The sequence below is a fragment of the Budorcas taxicolor genome, chromosome 17 (assembly GCF_023091745.1).
Source record: "Budorcas taxicolor isolate Tak-1 chromosome 17, Takin1.1, whole genome shotgun sequence".
Taxonomy (NCBI): domain Eukaryota; kingdom Metazoa; phylum Chordata; class Mammalia; order Artiodactyla; family Bovidae; genus Budorcas; species Budorcas taxicolor.
This window is the reverse complement of record NC_068926.1, coordinates 17,360,485-17,385,705: the sequence shown is the minus strand read 5'-3', so window position 1 is coordinate 17,385,705 and position 25,221 is coordinate 17,360,485. Positions and strand designations below refer to the sequence as shown.

General features: G+C 41.8%; 1 protein-coding gene across 4 annotated transcripts in view; it reads right to left on the bottom strand.

Annotated features, from left to right (window-relative positions):
• Positions 1-465: 465 nt before the first annotated feature.
• The window catches only part of RNF150 (ring finger protein 150), a 281,398-nt gene continuing 256,642 nt past the window's right edge, over positions 466-25,221 (bottom strand). Inside the window, exons 7-8 of one of the 4 annotated variants that reach the window (XR_008200795.1) lie at positions 3,846-9,066; positions 466-1,267 (exon numbers count right to left, since the gene is read on the bottom strand). Coding sequence is in view for 1 of the 4 variants with exons in the window: in XM_052654384.1 (XP_052510344.1) it covers positions 8,948-9,066 (119 nt within the window). In the remaining 3 variants the exon portion in view is untranslated. Of the gene's footprint in view, positions 1,268-1,527; positions 9,067-25,221 lie in introns of those variants that run through there. The other 3 variants (XR_008200796.1, XR_008200797.1, XM_052654384.1) reach the window with 3 other exon arrangements.

The window sequence follows — 25,221 nt, the reverse complement described above, 5'->3', positions numbered from 1 at the left end:
GAGGTCTACCTGGCATTTGACTTACCTGAGAGAGATCAAGAAGGCATTAAAATTTCTTGTTCTTTGAACACAATCATGACGGCGATAGTGTCACCATGGAATCCCAGATGAGGTTACAGTTCGGGAAAAGATCACACAAACATATGCCTCAGGTTCCATTTTATTAAAAAACAAAACCAAACAAAATTCTGCAATGGAATTTCCTGGAATTCACAATCCTTTTCAAATTTTCATAACTGCATGTTTTTTGAACTTTACAGAAGAACACGATTGCACTTATTTACATGACAGTCTTCTATATAATAAAAAGAGCCATGTTGTATGATCGAATGATTCCAATTATCGTCCTTAATATCTTATCATTAGCCCGTATGAGACAAACAGCTTCTGCTCTCCAAGCACAGAGAAAATAGAATAAAGCAAAATAAAAGTTGTGCCTCCTAATAGAAGACAATTCCTGTTAAAGATGGTTTCTTTTAAACTTCTGTGTATTTCAAGAGGGATATAAAGTGCTTTAGAAGGAGTAAGGTAGGTGCCTGAGGTGGGGAAGAAGAAAGAGATTTATACAGAAAAAAACAAAATGAAACCCAGTAACTACACCATCTGAACTAATCATTTAAATATGCCTGTGACTTGTATAGAAGATAATGTTTGGGTAGAACAGCTACATAATTCACTACTAACTTTTTTTTTTAAACAATTAAGAACAGACCAAAGTCCAAATAAGAAGTTACTGGTGAAAATGCTGTCGGGAGTAACTTTGGTGATTTTGAGTCATGTGGCAAATAAAACAAGGAAACAGTCTCATAATCTGAGTATCGCGAGAATGAGTTAGGGACCATTACACGTGGGATCTTCAGACTGGCCGAGAAGACCTCAAGGGGACGCTGAGTAAAATTCTAACAGTGACGTTGTTCGTTTTACAATGAAAGCACATAATCTGTGCTGGCAAGGGGTGGGGGTGGGGTGGGTAATAAATCCACTGAATTTTTTTCTTGTTAGTAGGAAGGGACTAGACATTGATTAAGATGTCATGTCTGACCTATTTCTGAATGGTAAATTCATTCTTTGCAGGAGATTTCCGCCCCCCCCCCCCAACGGAAATAATAATATCCTACCTAAAGAGGTTAAAATAAGTTGGTTTTTCCTTTCTTTTCACATTGCTGAGCTGTCAGTTGCTGGTCTTGATCTGCAGTCCACAGAATCAGTGTCTTGTATATACTGCTTGGGAGGCTCTTCCCAGAAACTAGAATAATCATCCTTCCAGCTTGTGAACATTTAAAAGAATAACACCCATTATTTTTTCAAGAAATAAATGGAATGTAACTTTTCACAAGTACAAAATTACTTCAAGTTTTCTAAATATAAGGGACATCTCACTATAAAAATAACAACCCCTCCCTCCCCTCCCCCACCTCGACATCTCTTTCTAATTATAAAATGGTACAACCATTTCAGATTACTAATGTGAAAGCAGGAAGTAAATACATTATGTACACGTACAAAACACGTCAGTGTCTCACACCATTTACATTCATATGAAAGAAGTCTGTTTATTGATCTTCCTTTGCAATTTGACAAGAAAAAAGTTGAGATAACGTTACAAAACAATTAGGCCCTGGTCTTAGAACTCTGTACAAACATTCCAGCCAGGGGCATCTCCTTTGCAAACAGAGCAAACGATATTCTTTCAACATTTTGTGGAAGAAGGGGGCTGCTGACAGAGAGATGTTCCATGGGGCCCTCCTCCAATTTTCAGAGTTTGTGACATTCCTCCCTATTTTGACAAAAGTGGACCAAATTCTCAACTACTGAGGAAACTACAATAAAAGGCAAATCACTACTAGTTGTTGAGGAAATGGTGACTCTCGTCAGATGAGTTGGCTGAAAGGATGATGGTGAGAATTCCAGCAGAGGGCGCCCTGCTCCCTTGCAATAACATCCCGTTTCCCACTAAGTACCATAGACGCCAACACACACAGACTGCAAAGTCCTTATGTTAATAGTCCTGCCATTGCTTCGTGATCTATTACTACAGGCAATAGTTTGGTATTTTCTTCAAAAGAGCAGGATATGCTATAATTAACTAGCTCTTATACATGAAAATTCTTTGGCTATTTAAAATCTTCACATTCTCAAAGAGAACAATATTCTGAGTTCAATAAAGCGCTCAATTTGTCTGAAACTTTTGAGGGAAAGGAGACTATGTACTCGACTGTCAAGATGGCGCAGTACTGAGGCCATGATGCTGTTTTTTTGTTTTAGATTTCTGGATTTCATAAGAGAAATCCAGCCTGCAAGAGAAAACCCCCTAAGATTTCATTCACAGTTTCATTCGACCAAGTGAATCAACTTCACTTTTATTTATGAGCACACTGGGAAAAAGTTAAACTAGCCACTGGAAGAAACATGTGTCCCTTTGGATGGTGGACACGTTTGGATGGTCTTTGGTTTATACAGTACACATGGTCCCCACCTGATTTTCTCTGCTTCTCCAAGTCTTAGGATGACAAGACCACAGATGTCCTGCCAAGCAACGACTTTAGGTGACTCAGAATGAGTCCCTGGGTTTTCTCCCTCCCTCTCTTCACACCTACAGAGCCTCTGGAGAGAGACATGTTTTTGACTTATCATTATCCTCAACAAATATTTATCCAGTGGCCAGAGACAGAATGGCTTGGTGGTAAATCCAAATGTTAACAGTAGCACAAGGATGAGAAGGTCTTTAACCACGGAGATTTCTGGAGAAGCCACTTGGTCATGAAGCACTCAAGGCAGGCGTCATTTAGAGGCCAGTAAAGAGAGATGTAAATAACCTCAGCAGCTCCTGTGCAGAATGAGTGGGTTTTGCAATTCAAGGACTTGATAATGAAGAGCCTACATCCAGGATCTGGATGCACTGCTTGGGTTTTGGGATGATTAATTTAGTGACACCCAAAGGCTCAAAGAGCACAGTGTGGCTTCTCATCTGTGGGTCTTTATAAATTACAAGGGGCCTGGAGTCATGAGATGGGGAGGGGAGGGCAGGAAGGTAAGAGGCAAGTGATGAGAAACGCACACCTGCTTCTCAGAATTAATTTATTTTTTAGATAATCCCAACCTTCTTTGCAATCAGGAGTGTTTAACTCACAAGCGTTAAACTCCTGAAGACGAACACAAGCCCCCAAAGAGGTGAGCTCTAAAATTTGAGGATGCTCATTGATTCGGGAAGAGCATCCATGTACATTCCCTGCCATCTTCTTTTCTAACTCCCTGTGGGTAAAAGCAACCCTGTGCATGAACGCTTAGTCACGTCTGACTTTTTGTGACCCTCTGAACTATAGCCCAGCAGGGTCCTCTGTCCATGGGATTTTTCAGGCAAGAATACTGGAGTGGGTTGCCATTTCCTCCTCCAGGGAATCTTCCTGACCCAGGAATTGAAATGGCATCTCCTGTGTCTCCTGCATTGCAGGAGGATTCTTTACCCACTGAGTCATCAGGAAGCCATATCCTCAGCACCTTTTAATTGCCCTCATCAAAAGTACTGTTCAGTTCCGCCCATGCAAATAGCACAGAGGGAGTTCTGTGATGCAGGGCACCTCATAAGGAACTACGCGTCCCCCACTTTGGGGGAATGGTTTCTTTTTGCCTCTTTTTCAGTCTCGAGGAAGAAGTGGCCTCTCAGATCACTTACAAAGAGCAAGTTCTTGCGCCAAGATGTTAAGAGGCAGGAGTGGACATCGGATACGGTACAGCCCATGTGTTTTTCCAAGAAATCCTAACCCTGGGGGCCCGTGGTGAACTGAGAAGGTCACAGATGCTGGGGGTGGAAGATAACAGGTTAGGCAGTATTCTGAAATTATTACCTTGCCATTATTTGCCTCGGAGTCTTTTATGGCAAGGAAGTCTTCTTCTTCTTCTTTTTTTTTTTAAGGCAATAGCTAGAGGTGGTCTGTGATAAAATTAGTGACATGAGAAGTGAAAATGAGGCAGACTCCACTACAGAGGAAGTTAATTTGCTTTTATAGTCAACTGGTTTTCCTCATCAGAACTGCAAAGATAGATTCTGCCACACAATAAAAAGAAGAAAAACGTCAACAACAGGAACAACGGTAATCACAATAATAACACCTCTGCAGATCCACTAAGGTTTTTCTGTCCTGAAAGATGGAAAAAGGATGCATGCGGGGGTGTGCAGACAAAGAAAGAGATAGGCAGTCAGAGAGAGCCAGAGAGCCAGAGACACATCCAGACATAAAAGGAAAGAAATCTAAATGAAAGTATTATTAAAAAATGCTACCAGAAATGACCTCAGAGGCTCTGTTACCACAGAGGGTTGGATCCTTCCTCCACAGAGGGTGTGGCTCTCTCTGTGGTTTTCTGAAAGGGTTTTGCTTTGATGAGGTTTCTTTGTTTTTAGTCCAGGTGATACCTTCAACAGACAATGCTCTGCAAGAATTTTCATCTCGACTCAATGAATGTGATGGTATTAAGAGTCCAAGACAGGCTGTCTGTCATCGCTTTTGGTTCTGAAAGGATGTCAGCTTCAGGAATGTCAGAGCACTAACTGAACTAGCCTGGGTACCATGGGTTGGGATAACCAAATCCAGACCCAGGAGCATCCAGGATGTTTCCAGCAGAATGAGGGAAAACAAAACAGAGAAACCTCTTTGACCTGTGACTGATTCATGTTGCTGTATGGCAGAGGCTAACACAATATTGTAAAGCAATTATCCCCCAATTAAAAGCCACCAAAACACCCTCTTTGCCTCCATGATCATGATCATAACTCAGTGACATCAGAAAAGGTAGATGCCTTTGCCGCTTTTAACTTTGTACCTTCTCCAAGCTCTCCATCACTCCCTGCCAGGATGACAGAGTTGACACTTTAGAGGTGATCCAAACCTAGAGATGAAATCAAAATACCGATGCTCTATTCATGATCGAAGCTCAGTTCTGCCCCAAGGGACCAGCCACACAGGATGCAGCAATTCCTAGAGGGGACTCTAAATTACTCTGAGGGAATGGGGATGCTCGTTTTCTTGCCCACATCCTTGGGGCCGAAGGGGGATTCTTACTTCTGAGTTGAGAGCTGGTTTCTGAGTTGCAGGGTATCATAATTCACCAATTCGAAGTTGGAAAGTCACAAGCTCCTAAGACTTCGCCTGTGTTGAGGACACCACGCAGAGTCTTGGATTTGGAGTCAGTATGTACCTTGCCACTTTTTCCTCCCAAATCCATGCATTTTAGCCATAGTGATGGGGCCAGGGGCCACTGGGTCTAGGAAAAGACCATCTGCAGGGGGACCAGGGGTGGAAGTAAATCTGCATTACTAGAATCTGAAATTCTGTTTGGCTCCTGAGTGACGCACATCCGTCCAAGGGTGGAAGTGAAGGATCTAATTTTGTCTCAGCACCAAACCAACATGCTTTGGGTGACTTCTTTAAAAAACAAACAAACAAAAAAACTGGTCAAGGAAGTAACAGCAAATGGTCACGGACATCTGTGGTATGGTTAAACAGGTCCAGCAAAAATTTCAGGAAGGATGGTCTGAATAGTAATCCATTATAAGACAAGTGGGTCTCTGGGCCTCTCATTAGGCGACCTGGGTGGGATCCAGTTCTCTCTAGTGGTAATTAGGTTTTAACCCCTTTTCTTTGTAAGGGTCAGGGGATCTTGGGAGAATGCTGGAGAAGCTCTAGCCCTGTGTTCTCCAAGGGTGACCACGAGCCACGTGTGGCTGCTGAGGACTGGAGCATTAGCCAGTCCAAATGGACAGCTGAGTGACTGTCGAATGCACGCTGCCTTTAGTAGACTTAGTATGAAAAAGAATGCCAAGTATTTCATGAATACTTTTTATACTAATTACCGGGGAAACAGTAATGTTGGAACGAAGAAGTATATTATGGAAATTACTCTTACCTGCTTTCTTTCACTTTTTAAAAATGTGGCCAGTAGAAAATTTGCAATTACATGCGGGACTTCTACTATATTTCTATTGGAGAGTGCTGGTCTAGACCCTACAGAAAAATGCACATCAAGTCTGCAGATGCTTCAAGAGGGTTCCCACACCCTTTGATACTTTCTATGAGCCACGGGGGGCCCAGGTCAGGATTTATTCTTTGGGGGGGATGATCTGTGTGGGAATGACTCTTTCCATTTTTTTTTGGACCTTTGATGGACGTGAGTCTGAGTGAACTCCGGGAGTTGGTGATGGACAAGAGAGGCCTGGCATGCTGCGATTCATGGGGTCGCAAAGAGTCAGACACGACTGAGCGACTGAACTGAACTGAACTGATGCCAGTTAATTACTTTTTTTTCCCTTAAAATTACCAAAGTCATGGGAAAATTCTTCAGAAACACATCTTTGGTAAAGGAGAACCTTCTAGACTCAGGGAGCTTGCAGCAGAACCTTCCTAGGGTCAGGTCCACAGACTCAGCTCTGCCACCTGGGCTTGTCATCACCTAGGCAGCATCTTTTAGGGGCTGATGGGCTACGGCACATATAAGCAACCAATTCCTGATCTACCCGGTCACTGGCAGGAAGAGAGAACACCCACCAATCCTAAAGGCATTTTCTCTCTCGGCATGGGATCCAATTTATATAATTATCCTCTTCATTCCCTTTGACTTAATACCGAACTTTGTTTTGGACAAAGTGGACTGAAGGAGGGGTAGGTGGTACAGGCCTTTGCTGATCTAGAAAAAGAAACACCTTGAGATGAAGAATTCCACACTGAGAATGAGGATTTGAAGGTGACCAGAGACTGCAGACTCTGTGACTAAGTGTGGTTTTTTAAAGCAAGGCAAAACAAAGCAACTTCTCCTTGGCCTTAGAACTTCCATTATTTAGACAGTCAGTCTCAGCCACACAGGCGTGCTGAGTCTCAAAAAGCTGTTGTATGTTACATGTCAAGTAACTCTGCCTGCCCAAGGTAGAAAGTCTGCAGTGTGTCATCACTCACTGCTAGAAATGGGTCCCCCTGGCAAAATGCTCATTAGTGGTCCTAGGACCGGAAGGAGCCTCGGGCATCATCTTGTTAAACACCTCCTCTTTACAGATGCTGAAGCCAAGGCCCAGCAAGCACGTGGCTCATCTCCGCCTCCTGACTCTGGATTCGTATTGCCTTTACTCTCCCTGCTTGGACACCCTGCGTTTCATGGCAGGAAGTGTTGGACTCCTACAGAGATGTGACATTTCTGAAGACGGTGACCATTTTCTCTGCCTTTGCTGCCTACTTAGAAAGCATCAAATAGGGAATCGTTAAAAGCAGAGAAAAAAGAGCCTTCAGGGGTCTCCCCTGACATCTACACCGTGTTCCAGCAGGCAGCACAGGTTTACTGTTTTTGTATGAGGATGAGTGTGGCAAGGCAGAAGGGCCTCATCACATATGTAAAGAACTCAATGAGAGAAGCTTTCTTTCCCAGGTAACCCATGCCCAGCAGCATGGCCTTTCACAGATGTCGAGGTGATCCATATAATGGTCCAGAGGAACAATTTACACTGCCTTAGTCATCCGTGCATCTGGAGAGTCTCAAATGTATTACAAAATTGCCCACTGAAAAAATAGCACATCTCTGTCATAGTTACAAAAAAAGAATAAAAACATAAAGAGTTTAAAAACACCAGGTGGATTTTCAGAATTCATTCTGATACCTCGTTTCCTCTCCCTCGGACTTTGTCTCTCAGTCAGGAGAAACTTGATTTTAACAATTCCCATGCTGTACTTGTTAGATTGAGGGTTCCATTACACCCCAACTCCCACCTCCCACCTCCCACTTGGTATCTGGATGCACTCGGGGGAGCCCTGGGAAGCAGTTTCCCAAGGATTCACCTGAATCCTTCCTCGAAGTCTGGTGAGGTTGAACAGAAGTGTACTGGAATTAAGGTAAGACCTGGATGCTCTCACAGCCCCCACTGTGTTGGATCCAAAGATGCTTGGATCTTTTCTAAAGCTTCCATCTCCTGCAGGACCCACTCGTGGAGGTAACAGGAAATTGTCGTAGCCTTGGGGAAACCGACGCAACAGACAGTTCACTTTCAGGAAGAGTATGTGGTATCTGGTTTGAAAATTAGGCTTGTCGTCCCAGCGACGGACAAGCCCTACAGCCACACAGGATGGCGCTAATGCCCCGAGAGGGAAATTGTGATTTCAGCATTTCAGTTAAAGACTGCTAAGACCCAGAAGGATTGACGTGCCTCCCTAGAGCTTCCTTCTCAAGTCACATGGGTCCTTAACAGAGCTGGGCAAGTGGAAGCCAGAGTGTGTAGCTGAAAAGCATGAGCCGTGGCCTCCGCGGATTCAGAGCTCGGTGTTGGGCTCTCTGGCAGCTGGGAGTTTGAAGACCCACTTAAACGAATTTAGATTCTAAATGAAAGCTGGCCTCAGACTGTTTCAAGGTGCCGAGGCACTTCCCAAAGCCGTGCACACTTCATGCTGAGAGGTAAAGGCCGTTAATCTCAGAGATGGAATACAAACTGGTCAGAGCAGGAACTGATGCTTCTAAACAGAACTCGGTACAAAAGCTGGAGTGAATCAAAGGAAACACAAAGGGGTGAACATAATGTAAACTACACATAGTCCTTAAAAAGAAACCTCCAAAGAAATCAACCACGTTCCCCAAACAGGAAAGCAAGACCCCGGGAAAAACTGAAATGAAACTAAGAAGCTCTAAGAGTGTCCTTTCAGTCTGTTTCAGGAACTTCTGAAGTGTGTGTCTACAAGGACATGGGAGAGAAAATCAGCTTTCAGCTTCCCAGGTGCCAAGGCCAGGGCCTGCTGCAGAGATGGAGACACTGCCTCCTGATGAACGTGACTTTGGATATTGCTTTGCGGTACCATTCTTGAGTGGAGCGCCCTGGAGTTGCCAAGGTGTTCTGGAGATGTGAGTGCCGGGTCCAGTCTTGGGGCACTCCTCCCTTCCTTCCCCTCGCGTCCTACCATCCCTTTTTTCTCTATTTGCCGTTTCACGATTTCACCTCTTCGCAGTCTTGGTCGGTGGAAAGTTCTACATCAGACAGTCCAACCTCCATCGCCATGATCAGTGAGATATCAGAATCACTGCTTATAGCTGGCTCCTGCTCACCTGAGGGGGAAACAAAGTTCATGGTGAACACCGAGCTACGTCATCAGAGGCTTAATATGATTGCCTTTAATAACAGTTCATTGATGCCAAAGTCTGGTGGTACAGTGGCTCGCATAGCTGCCTTCCATTTCACCGAAGCTCAAGAGAAGGTATCAGGAGAACTGCATAGTTTGTAAAAAATAAATACATAAGAAAAGAGTCTAGCTATCTTCTCATGCTAAGGGCGTGTGTGGTAAGTCACATCAATTTGTGATCCCACAGACTGTAGCCCACTAGGCTCCTCTGTCCATGGGAGTCTCCAGGCAAGGATACTGGTGTGGGTTGCCACGCCCTCCTCTGGGGGATCTTCCTGACCCAGGGATCAAACCCGCATCTCTTATGTCTCCTGCAGGGGCAGGTGGGTTCTTTACTGCCAGGGCCAACTGGGAAGCCCTCACACTATGAGAAGATGTATCTTATAAGTATATATCTAAGGAGGAAAAAATACACGGAATATCTCTAAGTAGGGCAACGAATTCTATATGGAAAAGCAGTTGAACAATTCACAGATGAAATGACTGATAAATGTGTATAAAATTTTTAAGAATATTAAAAACATGAACAATAAGATCAAGGGTATATGTCACCCTGGGGAACTTCCCTGGTGGTCTAGTGGTTAAGACTTTGCACTTCCATTACAGGGGGCGCTGCTTGGATCCCTAGTCAGGGAACTAAGATCCTGCATGCTGCATGGTGGCCAGAATAAAAAAGTATTATGTCATGCTGGGAATATTTGTAAACAATTCACTGAGGGTTGTGTTCTTAATGTACAGAGAACTTTTAAATAAATAAGAAAAACTGAGAGTCCAACAGAAAAAATGGGTAAAGGTTACTGTTATACAATTCACAAAAGAATGCAATACAACTGACCAACACATTTCAGGTAAAAAGGAGCTACTCCTTTTTGTTATGAAATCTTCACTCTTTAAAAAAGACTGTATTACACACATTGCGGGAGATATTTTGATCAACTGCATTCAGACCTGTGAAATTTTCACCCTGTAATTTCATTTCCACAGTATATTACAGAGAAATAATCAGAGATGCAAAAATATCTATTTAAGCATTATTTATAGCAGCAAAACATTGCAAGTAACAAAGCCTAACAATAAAAAATATATCAGTAAACTATGTTACTTCTAAAAGACAATCTTCTTGTTACAATTATTAAAGTGGTATTTCCAAAGAGTCTGTATTTACAGAAGAAAATGCTCCCAGTAAATGAAAACAGAAGTATTCAAAGCTTTATGTGCAGTGAAGTCAACAGAGAAAGTTAACTGGAAGTAAGAAAGCCAACAATACTAATAAGAGTTGTCTCAAATTTGGGGATTTATAATTATTTTCTTTTCTTTAAAAAATTTAGCTTTACTCCTAAACAAGCTTCAATGAATATATATCATTATTCACTCAACATATAATTGAGTCCCTACTATATGCTAAGAATTGTGCTAGCTGTAGGGATACAGGGGTGAAAATGAGGCAATTTCAGTCCTCAAGGAGCTTACTGTCCAGTAGGCAGGCAGACCACTGACTTGTCAATTACACCCCAACATGATAAGCTCTTTGTTGTAAGCTGTACCTGGTGTTATTGGAGGTAAGGGGGCTACGTAACCATTTGCTGAGTCTAACAAAGCTTTCCACTGGCTGCCATGTCTAAACTTGAGTCCTACAGGTTAACTTGTATTTCAGCCAGACGAATGAGGAGGATGAATCTTTTAAGCACTAGCAACAGCATGTACAGACAGTTGGAGTTGATAGACAGCTTTGTGCAGACATCAGACTGTATTTAAATATGACTGGGATGCAAAGGTAAGTTAGGGAGTATGAACAGGGGAGGCTGGGGAGCTCAGCTGCCTATAACTAAAATAGAAAGCGTTAATTGCTCACTTGTGTCTGACTCTTTGTGACCCAATGGACTATAGCCCACCAGGCTCCTCTGTCCATGGGATTCTCCCAGGCAAGAATACTGGAGTGGGTTGCTATTCCCTCTCCAGGGGATCTTCCCCATCCAGGGATCAAACCCGGGTCTCCTGCATTGCAGGCAGATTCTTCACCATCGGAACCACCAGGGAAGCCTATAATGCAGCTTTAAAACCAGAAGATCTTGTATGTTCCATTACCCTACAGAAGAAAGACGCAATTAAAGACCAACAAAATATCTAAGTACTAAAGAATGCAGATGGTTATAACACTTTTGCTTTCATAATCACTGATATTTCTTCATGTTGATGTACAGTTAAGAAATAATAAATATGAGTTTCATGAAGGGCAGCGAATTTTCAAATGTTTACAAGGAGACAAACAGAGAACTGACAAAGAGTTATGGTCCTAAGAATCAGTTTTAGAGAAATAAAGTGTCTCACGGGGGTGTAGCCAACCTAAAGACTGAGATCTAAAATGCAGACCCAAAACTGCATGAGGTTCACATTATTATAGACAGATGAATGGGTAGAATAAAACTTTGGAAGCAGATCTTGGGTAGAAGTATTTAGCTTTGTCAATGGTGGCATTCAACAAATATTCAGGGGACTTCCCTGGTGGTCCACTGGTTAACAATCTGCCTTGCAATGCAGGGGACACAGGTTTGAACCCTTGTTGGGGAACCAGGATCCCACATGCCAGGGAGCAACTCAGCCTGACCACTGCAATAAGAGAGCCCATGAGCTGCAACGAAAGATCCCACGTGCCACAACTAAGACCTGACTCAGCCATACAAATAAGTAAACATAAAAAAACACATGCACACAAACATTCAATAAAATTATTCATGCAGAAAAAAGGTGAAATTGGATCCTTGCCTCACACCATATACATTCTAGGCTGGCTAAATATCTATTTCTACATCTGTTGACATATCTGTATCTACATACATCTATATCTGGACCTACGCTGTGCTGTGCTTAGTTGCTCTGTTGTGTCCAACTCTTTGTGACCCCCCGGACTGTAGCCCGCCAGGTTCCTCTGTCCATGGGATTCTCCAGGCAAGAATACTGGAGTGGATTGCCATGCCCTCCTCCAGGGGATTTTCCTAGCCCAGGGATCTAACCTGTGTTTCCTGCATTGCAGGCGGATTCTTTACCAGCTGACCTACCAGAGAAGCCCGTCTATACCTATACCTGTACCTATGGTCCATCTTTATTTTGTGTGCATCTACTTCCTTCTCATTTATCTTCTTCTCCAGAGCTATCTGGTACCTTGCATCGCTGACCTTTGGGGAAATTTCTGATGCAAACGGGGGTGGTCCTCCTCTTCCTCACGTCTGCTTCAGTCAGTTCAGTTCAGTCGCTCAGTCGTGTCCGACTCTTTGCGACCCCATGAATCGCAGCACGCCAGGCCTCCCTGTCCATCACCATCTCCCGGAGCTCACTCAGTCTCACGTCCATCGAATCTGTGATGCCATCCAGCCATCTCATCCTCGGTCATCCCCTTCTCCTCCTGCCCCCAATCCCTCCCAGCATCAGAGTCTTTTCCAATGAGTCAACTCTTCACATGAGGTGGCCAAAGTACTGGAGCTTCACCTTTAGCATCATTCCTTCCAAAGAAATCCCAGGGCTGATCTCCTTCAGAATGGAGTGGTTGGATCTCCTTGCAGTCCAAGGGACTCTCAAGAGTCTTCTCCAGCACCACAGTTCAAACGCATTAATTCTTCGGCACTCAGCCTTCTTCACAGTCCAACTCTCACATCCATACATGACCACAGGAAAAACCATAGGCTTGACTAGACGGACCTTAGTCGGCAAAGTAATGTCTCTGCTTTTCAATATACTATCTAGGTTGCTCATAACTTTTCTTCCAAGGAGTAGGCATCTTTTAATTTCATGGCTGCAGTCACCATCTGCAGTGATTCTGGAGCCCCAAAAAATAAAGTCTGACACTGTTTCTACTGTTTCCCCATCTATTTCCCATGAAGTGATGGGACCAGATGCTATGATCTTTGTTTTCTGAATGTTGAGCTTTAAGCCAACTTTTTCACTCTGCACTTTCACTTTCATCAAGAGGCTTTTTAGTTCCTCTTCACTTTCTGTCATAAGGGTGGTGTCATCTGCATATCTGAGGTTATTGATATTTCTCCCAGTAATCTTGATTCCAGTTTGTGTTTCTTCCAGTCCAGCGTTTCTTATCATGTACTCTGCATATAAGTTAAATAAGCAAGGTGACAATATACAGCCTTGACATACTCCTTTTCCTATTTGGAACCAGTCTGCTGTTCCATGTCCAGTTCTAACTGTTGCTTCCTGACCTGCATACAGATTTCTCAGGAGGCAGGTCAGGTGGTCTGGTATTCCCATCTCTCTCAGAATTTTCCACAGTTTCTTGTGATCCACACAGTCAAAGGCTTTGGCATAGTCAATAAGGCAGAAATAGATGTTTTTCTGGAACTCTCTTGCTTTTTCCATGATCCAGTGGATGTTGGCAATTTGATCTCTGGTTCCTCTGCCTTTTCTAAAACCAACTTGAACATCTGGAAGTTCACGGTTCACGTATTGCTGAAGTCTGGCTTGGAGAATTTTGAGCATTACTTTACTAGCATGTGAGATGAGTGCAATTGTGCGGTAGTTTGAGCATTCTTTGGCATTGCCTTTCTTTGGAATTGGAATGAAAACTGACCTTTTCCAGTCCTGTGGCCACTGCTGAGTTTTCCAAGTTTGCTGGCAGATTGAGTGCAGCACTTTCACAGCATCATCTTTCAGGATTTGAAACAGCTCCACTGGAATTCCATCACCTCCACTAGCTTTTTTCGTAGTGATGCTTTCTAAGGCCCACTTGACTTCACATTCCAAGATGTCTGGCTCTAGATTAGTGATCACATCATCATGATTATCTGGGTCATGAAGATCTTTTTTGTACAGTTCTTGTTTTCTCCGCGTGGTTATGTGCTCAGCACCACCTGGTGGAAGCTTTCACTCTGCAATCATAGTGAGTGGTGGGCAAGGGATGTGGGCAGGACACAATCTGCACTGCCAGAGACAGAGGATTGCTCTGATTTTTAGGTCCACTAAGTCACTAATGCTTTATTCATTTCTTCCCAGTTGCCCAAATTTTGCCAGGGTTTCTTCTTACATTTTCCCTGTCCATGTTGGAAAATCCCTTTGCTATCGCTTTTGTGGGGTTTTAGGAGTGCCTAGAAGTAATTTCATGTGTTCAATCCATACTTTTTACTCAGTGTTCTCCATAAACATCACTTTTACAATGATAAAATTATATGGGTTTCCTTAGTGGTTCAGACAGTAAAGACTCTATCTGCAATGTGGGAGACCTGCATTCAATCCCAGGGTTAGGAAGATCCCCTGGAGAAGGGAATGGCTACCCACTCCAGCATTCTTGCCTGGAGAATACCATGAACAGAGGAGCCTGGCAGGTTACAATCCAAGGGTCACAAAGAGTTGGACATGACCGAACAACTAACACTTAAAATTATATTTATGAGAGCTGGGATCCTATCTTACTTTAGGAGGCTGTAGTCTCAGCTCTAAGTAATTATACATGTTACTCTGTGTAAGTCACTTTCTCCTCTGGGGCTAAAGTTTTAAAATCTATAAAATGAGAGTTTGTACTAGGTGTTGCAGCTGTTGCAGTTTCCTTATATATATATTGATGCAAGTCTAGCACAGTGCCTCAGACATGGTGGGTGCTCAATAAATAATTATTTAATAAAATCACCAGTGATAAAGAGTTGTAAGTTTTTCTTTGGCCATAACTCTTCAACAAGTTGTTTTCCACTAAAGTTTTCTCTTAACAAAGAAGAAAGCCTGCAATTATATATTTAGTACAAGTATGCACTAGATGGGAGAATTCACTGCTCTGAGGTACAAAGACAATGGGAATATTCTTATTCCTGGAGATAAAAAATGAGGGCTAAGGATATGGAAGCAATGTAAGTGTCCAAGATAGATGAATGGATAAAGAAGATGTGGTATGCATATACAGTGGACTACTGCTCGGTCATAAGAAAGAACACACTATTGCCATATGCAGCAACATAGATAGACTGGGAGGGTGTCATGCTAAGTGAAATAAGTCACATGGAAAAAGACAAACGCTGTATAATGACACTTATATGTGAAATCTAGAAAATACGACAAACTAGTAAATACAAAAGAAAAGAAGCAAACTCATAGATACAGAGAACAAACTATGGTTACCAGTGGGGTGAGGGGCAAGATAGGGCTCGGGGACTGGGAGGCAACAAACTAATGTAAGACAGGCTACAAGAATGTAGTACAATACAGAGAACATAGCCAATATTTTGTAATAACTGTAAATGGAGTGTAACCATTAAAAATTGTATAAAAATTAAAAAAAAAATAAAATGAGGTCTATGTTGCAGAGATATATCCTCCCTCCTCCCACCGTTTCCCCTTTTGCATCTGCCTCCTCCTCCTTCTTGTTCTTTTGGGCAATAGTCCATGAATCAATTCAACTCATAAGAAGCCAAATACTATAGCTCACAAGTAAACCACAAGTCAACCAAAGAGCTCATCACTGACTGATTCTATGGCTTTCAATAGAGCAAGTACCAAAACAAAGCACAGATAAGAGCTGACTGGTATACAGATAGCTCACTGTACCTGCGGCTTCTCACCTTCACTCCTGTCTTCTCAGCCACCAGCCTCAGCAGATTTCATGGCTTCATTCTCATTATGGTGCTTTCTAAGTTGGAATGTGTGAATTGAAAGAAAAAAGGGCCGTGTGGACTGCTATAACTATTGGCTGTTGAATTTATGATGCTCTTTTGGAAACTGACTGTCCTGCATGGCTCTAGGCAAAGATAAATTCAAATCAATGCAAGGATTTGCCAAAAGATGGTTCAATTTTCATGATGGGACATTTCATCAACCACAGTATCTAATCATTTTTCATTCCAAAACTGTAAAAAATGATCTGAAGACATCTGAAATTATTCTTTAGTCTGTGCTATGTTCTTAGTTGAACTTGATTTGTTCCATAATTTTTAAAAACAGAATTTTTTTCTTTAATCGAAAGAAGAAAGAAAATATTAGTCGCTTAGTCATGTCTGACTCTTTGTGACCTCATGGACTGTAGCCTGCCAGGCTCCTCTGTCCATGGGATTTCCCAGGCAAGAAAACTGAAGTGAGTTGCCACTTCCTTCTCCAGGGGATCTTTTTGCCCAGGGAGCAAACCTGGGTCTCCTGAATTCCAGGCAGATTCCTTACTATCTGAGCCACTAGGGAAGGCTCTCTTTAATCAAAGCAGATGTTTTAATTTGAGACCATAATAGTACAAATAAAAGTGCTGACACTAAAACATTTAGAAAGTTCTCTGTAGGTGGAACTAATTGAGGAGTATAAAATAACTGTTAATAAAAATGTTCACTGAATTTTACCTTCTTTCTTGTGAAAGTTAATATAAAATGAATACAAAAATAGCACTGGTCTTTACTGATTTCTCACAACAACCCTTTGATGTGTGGCTATTATTATTTCTATTTCACAGATGAAAAAATATTTAGTCCATTTGACACAGTTGCCCAATACGACTAGACACTCTTCCTTTCATTTATTTTAAGGACATTGAGAGAATTTAAACAGGGAGTAATATGGCCTGCTTAATATTTTAAAAGATCACACTTGCAGTTAAGTGAAGAATAGATTGGTAGGTCAAGGGTGGAGGTAATCCAGCAAAAACCACTGCAGCAAAACAGATGCAACATGGTGATGGTGTGTTATAACAGGAACAGAGGTAAGATGTTCTATTAAAGTAATATTTTATTTTTTACTACTTTTTAATTTTTATACAACTTGAAAGGTTGTATAATTTCCATTATAGTTATTACAAAGTATTGGCTATATTCCCTGTGTTGTACAATGCATCCTTGAGCCAGTTTTATATCCAATAGTTTGTGTCTTTTAATTTCCCACCCCTAAATTACCTCTTACCCCATCCTCACTGGTACCCACTAGTTTGCTCTCTATATCTACGAGTCTGTTTCTTTTATGTTATATTCACTTCAGCACAGAGAAAGTATTTTGGTGGCTTTAAAGATTGATCCCAAGTATCTAACACTCCATCTTGAATCTCTTTATCATAATGTTAAAAAGCATCTGCTTAGATGGTGAGCAGAAAACACTGCTTTAAATGGAGCTCTTGTGACCTATTTTGTTGACTCATAACTACTACTTTCATATACTAGCACATTTAATTCTAAGTAAAATCCATCAGTAGGCTAACTGTGGTTAACCAAAAAATTCTTAGTGGCGGGATTTGTTTTTATTAATTCCATTTAGTCCATAAATTATGTATATGGACTTTGGTTTCTTTCTTTCTTCTTTAATACAAAGAATGTTACCTAAAGAGTTCAGTTCAGTTCAGTCATTCAGTCGTGTCCAGCTCTTTGTGACCCCATGAACCATAGCACGCCAGGCCTCCCTATCCATTACCAACTCCCGGAGTCCACCCAAATTCATGTCCATTGAGTCAGTGATGCCATCTAACCATGTCATCCTCTGTTGTCCCCTTCTCCTCCTGCCTTCAAACTTTTCCAACATCAGGGTCTTTTCAAATGAGTCAGCTCTTCACATCGGGTGGCCAAAATATTGGGAGTTTCAGCTTCAACATCAGTCCTTCCAATGAACAGCCAGGACTGATTTCCTTTAGGATGGACTGGCTGGATCTCCTTGCAGTCCAAGGGACTTTTAAGGGTCTTGTCCAACATCACAGTTCAAAAGCATCAATTCTTTGGCGCTCAGCTTTCTTTATAGTCCAACTCTCACAGATTTCCTTTTGTGAAACGGACACTGCAGCTGTAGTTTTGCTGTGGGTTTGCTGTAACTATCTCTATAACAGTGGGCCTGGATGACATAATGCTCCTCCCAACCTGAGATGTGGCCTTGGGCAGGATGGGGTCTGTCTCACTTAACAGGCTCTGGCCCATCCATTGTCAACATTCCCATCCCTCCATAAATAGGAGGCACTTGGTACATGTTTGAAGCAGTGAAATTGAATTTCCTCTCTGGACATGGGATGTCATAGGGTGATGCATAGGGTGTCAAGTTTTATGTTTTATTAACTAACAACCATAGAGTGCTTATTGACTACTTAGCGTTAATATATGCCAGGGACTATCTATCTAAGTACTTTAGACTGTCCAATTGAATATTCACAATTAACCTGTGAAAAAGGAAAAATTATTATTTCTATTTTCAAGTGTTAAAACTAAGGCTCAGAAAAGTAAAAAAACTTCCTGGGTTTACACGACAGTAAGAGGCTGATTCCGAATTCACACCGAGGCCTCTCTGACACCAGAGTTCATGAACGTGACTGCATCTATACTTCAGAGTTGAGAGTCTTAGTCTGAGGATGTCCCAGGCAAGAGTGCTGGAGTGGGTAGCCATTTCCTTCTCCAGGGGATCTTCTTGACTCAGGAATTGAAGCCATGTCTCCTGCATTGGCAGGCGGATTCTTCACCACTGAGCCCCCAGGGAAGGCCTAAGCACCAGGAGCAATGGCCAGAAGATGCTGACTTTCAGGGGAATCCACGTATCCACAGTTACATACACGCCTATATGGTTATGTGCATATACGCATTTTTCCTGGGAGAGGGTTGCTTTGACTAGATTCTCACAGAAACAATAAAAGTCTCAGAAGCATGCACCTAAGAGGTTTTGTGCCTAGTATAAGCTGTTCTTTTTTTTAGGCTGTGTCACGCATCATGTGTGATCTTAGTTTCCTGACCAGGGATCGAACCTGTACTCGCTGCAGTGGAAGTGCACAGAGTGTTAATCTCTGGGCTGCCAGGCAAGTTACCAGGGTAAGTTGAAGAAAACACTGTTGTCTGTAACCAAGAATGGCTTGGCTTTTTATTTTTTTTTTAAATGCATTTTTTGGTTTACATTTCACTAACTGTGTGTTTTATTAACTTGACGGGACCCTTTTCATCTGAAATCTCTGCTTTCCTACTTGACTGTTTCTAAATGATGGTTATTCAAGGCTAGAGCAGAAAATGAGCCATCCTAGAATGCGTTTGATATTTACTCCACTGCCTGAGCTTTGAAAGGAGGCGCAGAGCAGTAGTGGCTGGAATAAATCCTTCTCTGTTGGGAATTAACAAACATTGCCCTCATAATACGGTCTCTGTGTTGAGAGAAAATAAGGGGTTGACGAATATCAACCCCCAGGTATTCTGATTCTCCGGTAAGTCTGATGTTCACGTGTTCTGCACCACATAAAAGCTTACTTCCCCCCACCATGTACTTGAAAAATAAGTTTTCAAAGAAATTAGCATCCTTCTGGACATTACTTTGGATGCTGAGGCCTTCCCAGGTGGCTCTGTGGTAAAGAATCTGCTCGCCAGTGCAGGAGACATGGGTTTGATCCCTGGGTCAGGAAGAGCCCCTGGAGAAGGAAATGGCAACCCACTCCAGTATTCTTGCCTGGGAAATGCCATGGACAGAGGAGCCTGGCAGGCTACAGTTAACGGGGTTGCAAAAGAGCTGGACACAACTTAACAACTAAACAACAAACACTGCTTATATATATATATTCCCTATTGTAGTCTTAGTGGGAAAGTTGCTTCAATTCCAAACGCAGAGTATTTTCAGTAAGGAGATGTGTCTCTTTCACATGTATTCCTTGCTTTTTTCTCTTTTGCTTAATAAGAATTTTTGAGAAGATAAACTTCTGATTCGGCTTAAATTTTCTGTGTTATGAGTAGATTCTGCTGTGGGGATGGTGAATCTTTGGGGCACTTTCTTCAGAGGCTGTGCAACAATATTAACAAGAATTCCAGGCATTGCTCTAAGCAATTACACATCACGTATGTCATCCTCACAAAGATGGTCTGGAATAGACGAATGATTACCCCAGTGACTGCTTCACATTTTACAGGTGAAGTCAACTTGTATAAGGTCAAGAACAGAAAGAGGCAGAAATGGAATCCCAACCCAACAGCCAGTGGTGTTGACAGCTATGCTATTGTGCAATGGCAGTGGCATAGCTGCTAGATTTCTATTTGGCTGCTGTGGTTTAGTTGCTCAGTCATGTCTGACTCTTCACGACCCCATGGACTGTAGCCCACCAGGCTCCTCTGTCCATGGGATTTCCCAGGCAAGAATACTGGAGTGGGTTGCCATTCCCTTCTCTACGGGATCTTCTGGACCCAGGGATCGAACTCACGTCTCCTGCACTGGCAGGTGGGTTCTTTCCCACTGAGCCATCTGGGAAGTGATAGGTTATTCCTGAAGATGATACTTGGCCACCTTGGAGAACCAAACATTCCAGGCTTACAATATAAATTCACCCATTTTAGCCAAGTGACTCCTAAAAATTGTTCAGATATAACAGGGGAACTTTTGCCTTTTTAAATGTTTGCTCTATAATCATAAATGTAAACATGGTGAGCTCAAATCAGGAAAATTCTTTCTCACCTGGGGACATTTACAGCATTGTTTTTTATTTTGACTTAGTAAAGGAGAACTCCCTGAAGTTTGGATATCAAATTAGGATCTCACTCTTTGCTTTTATCTCTTTGTCACTGGTTTTCTTTCCCTGTGACACTTCACCTAGCAGAGGAAGATTTTCTCCAATTGCTCAAATTCCTTTTGATTTCATTAAAAATTCATTCATTGAGTAATTGCTTACTGAGTGCCAAGAGAAGGCATAAGGTGATTTTTGCATTAGTTGTACATTAGTTTTTACAGGAGAGAAAGCAAAATCTAGTGAACATTTATGCTGTTAATAGCTATTTTACAATTCCTAATTAGTACTACCTACAGGAAACCTTTAGCATGAAGCATAATATCTGGTATACGGAATGCTCTTGGTAATTGTGACTATGATTCGAATGAAAAAAGAGTAAAAGAGGGAAGGCTAGCAGATATGTTTAGAGAGACAGATAGATATCATGCAGATATTCATTTCTTCAATTATAAAATTATATTTTATAATAAAATCATAAATCACATTCATTTATATTGCAAGTAGAAAATTATCTATAGGCTTCATGTATTCATTCATCAATTTATCACTTGTTCATCCAATAGGAATTTACTGAACACTTCTTAGGTACACAGCACTGTTGATGACCTTTGGAGGAAATAAAGATGAACTAACCACAGGCTCTGCTTTTAACTTGAAAGCAATCTAGTAAAAGAAATCATATTTGTGTCTATATACATCTAATACTGGAGGAGGAAATGGCAACCCACTCCAGTATTCTTGCCTAGAGAATTCCATGGACAGAGGAGCCTGGCAGGCTCCAGTCTGTAGGGTCACAAAGAGTTGGCCACAGCTGAAGCAACTTAGCACACACGTATGCTCATCAAATATAAGATGATATATGTTAAAAGAGAGGTATCGATAAAATGCTAGAGAAACAGAAAGGGAAGGAAAACTTCATCTCCAGCTGGGTAACCCTCATGAAGTAGGTTACATGTACACCAGTGGTGAGAACTGACTAGTGCTGGGAAGTATGGAGATGAGGAAGATGGCATTTCTTTTAAGAGATATAAGTGCCTGTTACATCTGAATGATTTTAGGAGGCACTTGGCTAAATGGATGAATTTACACTGTGTAAGCCTGGAATGGCTGGTTCTCTAAGGTGGCCAAGCATTGTCTACAGGAAGATGGCTTTTCTTTGAGGAGAACCTACCTGACTAACCATCATCAGAGCAAATGTCAAGGCGTGTGGATGGTTTGATTCAGCTGTAGCTTAGGATATGGAGAACCACAGCAAAGTACCAGATCAAGCCCATAGACACTCTGCCCTCATCTTGCCCTCTGTGCTTTCCCATTCCATAGGGAGCCAGAAGACTGGGAACTACATTTCCCAGCTTCCTTTGCCAGTTGGCTATCTCTTAGGTCCTGCCAAGGAGATTGGAAGGTGGGAGGAGGCCCCTGCGCTTCTAGTTCAGGTGGGTCCCTGTGGGCTCCAGAAGTGTTGGCCATGCCTTCAACAGAATCAGAGAGAGAAGGATCCTGACCACCTACTCAGAACTGGTGGTCTCCCCAGCAGAAGCCAGACAGTTCTGGCAACATCAGAATAGTGGAAGTGTGCTCAGGATCTCGGGATATCTTGCTCCTCCAGTTTTTGATAAATCTACTTTAATGAAGCATGATTTTGATGAGTTTTGAAGGATGTGATGGATGTAAGTACTCGATTTCTATTTCCCTGAGAGTTTTGTCTTCTCTCTTTATGGGCATTTCCTCCCTCTGTCCCTGGCCTCAGCTTACATCTGATCTGCTTTCTTTTTCATAACTCTTTTTCAGGGTTTGTCAACAGTGGCACAATTGACACTTGGGGCTGGAGAATTCTTTGTTGTCAGGGGAATGTCCTGGGAATTGCAGGATATTTTACAGCATTCTTGGTCTGTGCCCGTTGATGCCAACAGCACCACCCTCTCCCCAGTTATGACAATCAAAAACTCTCCGGTCATTGCCAAACGCTCTCTGAGAGACAAAATCACCCCTAGTGCGTAACCATGGCTCGAGATAAATATGAATTTTCTGTAATTCTATATATCTGCAATTTTATAGTATGTACTCTTGTGTCTGGTTTCTTTCACTCAGTATACTCATTGTGAAATCCATTAATGATGTTGCATATATCAATAGTTCACACCTTTTTATTGCTGAATAGTGAGTCATTGTATGGATATATCACATTTTGCTTATCCATTCATAAAGTGATGAACCTTTGGATTATTTCCAGTTGTCTGGCTACTGTAAATAAACCTTCTCTGAACATTTATGTGCAAGTCTTTTTGAGGGCATACATTTTCATTTCTCTTGAGTAAATACCTAGAAGCACATTGCTGGGTCCATATGGTGGGTATATGCAACTACATGAGAAACTGCCAATTTTTTTTTTCTTTTTGGTGGCAAAAAATCACAACGCATTAAATTCACTCTCAAAACAACATCCAAGTATACAGTACAATACTGTCGACCACATGCACATTGTACAACAGATGTCCAGGACACCACCGTCTTGCACGATTCTTGCGAGATAAGGGTCCAACTCCTTTCTTTGGCTTGTGCATTTCCAGTTTTCCCAGCACCATCTGTTGAGAAGATTATCCTTCCCCATTGTGTAGTCTTGGCATCCTCGTCACAGAGAATTTGACTGTATATGTGAGGGTTTATTTTCGGGCCTTTCTTTGCTTTCCTTGGACCACATGTTTTTATGCTAGTTCTACACTGTTTTGATGACGGTAGCTTTGTAAGATACTTTGAAATCAGGAAGTGTGAGGCCGCTAGCTTTGTTCTCAGAGAATCATTTTGGCTATTCAGGGTTTTTTGGATTCCATATAAATTTAAGGATTTTTTTTTTAAGTTCTGCAAAACATGACATTGGGATTTTGATAGAGGTTGCATTGAATCTGTAGATTGCTCTTTCTAGTATGAACAGTTTATAATACTAAGTCTCCCAATCCACAAATAGGGGATGGCTATCTATTTATTTGCATCTTTTATATTTTTTTCAGCAATGTTTTCTAGTTTTTAGTGTACAGATCTTTCATCTCCTTAGTTAAGTTTACTCCTAAATACTTTAATTCTTTTTAATGCTACTGTATGAGATTGTTTCCTTAATTTCCTTTTCAGGTTGTTCATCATTAGTGTATGGAAAAGCAACTGGTTTCTGTGTGTTTTGTCAAATGCTTTTTATGAATCAATTGAGATGACCTTCTTATATTTATCCTTTGTTCTACTAAATTGGTGTATCACATGCAGAGATCTATAACACATTTCAAGTTAATTTTGTGTATGGTGGAAGATAAAGGCTGGTGTTCAGTTTCTCCTGACACTTTTGTAATCAATTTCTTGTATTACATTCCCCTATTTTGAAATACCTAGAGCAATTTCCACTTTCCTTTCTGGTCTCACTGAATACAGCAAAGGGGTTGGAAAGATAGGCTGTACTAAAACTGAAGTGCGATTTGAATGCCAGGCTGAAGTGCCATGACATTAACATAACTGGATTATATTATGTTTGTGCAAAAAAGTACTTGCTTAAATAAACTGGTGAAAATAAACAACCTCAGTTTCCTTATCAGTGAAATACTGACAATAATATTTTTGTAGTCTATAACAAGATCTGGTCTGTGTGTGTGTGTGTGTGTGTGTGTGTGTGTGTAAACACACCCACATAGGGCTTCACTTCACAGTGTCTGGCACATGCTGTGCCAGATAAGAGGCAGCTATTATTGTATTTAGCACATTTACTGAGAACATGCTTTATTCCTGTCCCATTAAGCCTTTTGGCTTCCTTCTTTGTCTATCAAGGTCCTGATGGACAAAGGGTGCCCTTTCTTTCTCTGGCCACTACCCCACTGTTTCTGTAATGCTCTATTTCTTCAGTGTGATCAGATGTAGGTTAATGCATCAAGATTTCATAAAGAGCTCATTTGCCATGTGACAGCCTTATCCTTCTTGCTGGTACAAGTGTCGCTCTGTTACAAGATAGTCCAACATAAGAGCCAGAAGAAACTAGAGAACAGGCGCTGAGGGAAATACAAGAGCTAGTTTAAAGGTCAAGCTGCAGAACACAGCAAAGCAGGGGATCCTTCACATCTCTCTGGAAGGGGCTGGGGCGGGGAGGACAGAAACAGGAGCACCGTTTCTGACACATATTTTTTTAAAAGAATGAAGCAATTTAAATAGTGAAACTGTTGAGATCAAGTCCTCAAAAAAAGCTTACGCAAATTATGGGCAGATAAATAGCCAAGTTTCCCGGCTGGTTTAGATGGTAAAGAATCTGTCTGCAATGAAGGAGACCTGAGTTTGATCCCTGGGTCAGGAAGATCCCCTGGAGAAGACAATAGCTACCCACTCCAGGGTTCTTGCCTGAAGAATTCCATGGACAGAGGAGCCTGATGGGCTACAGTCCATGGGGTTGCAAAGAATTGGACATGACTGACTAACAGTAACTTTTTTCCAAAAAAAACTTTTTTTTCAAAAAGTTACTGGGTTACTGACCCAGCTCAGCATTAAACTAGAGATGAAACACTGCCATGTGCACACTGGAGTCTCCCTAAACAGGCATCATTTTACATCATCAACTTGTTTTACTAGCACAATTGATTTAAGGTTTTTTTTTTTTTTTAATAATTATTAATTTGGCTACACTGGGTCTTAGTTGTGGTATGCAGCATCTAGTTC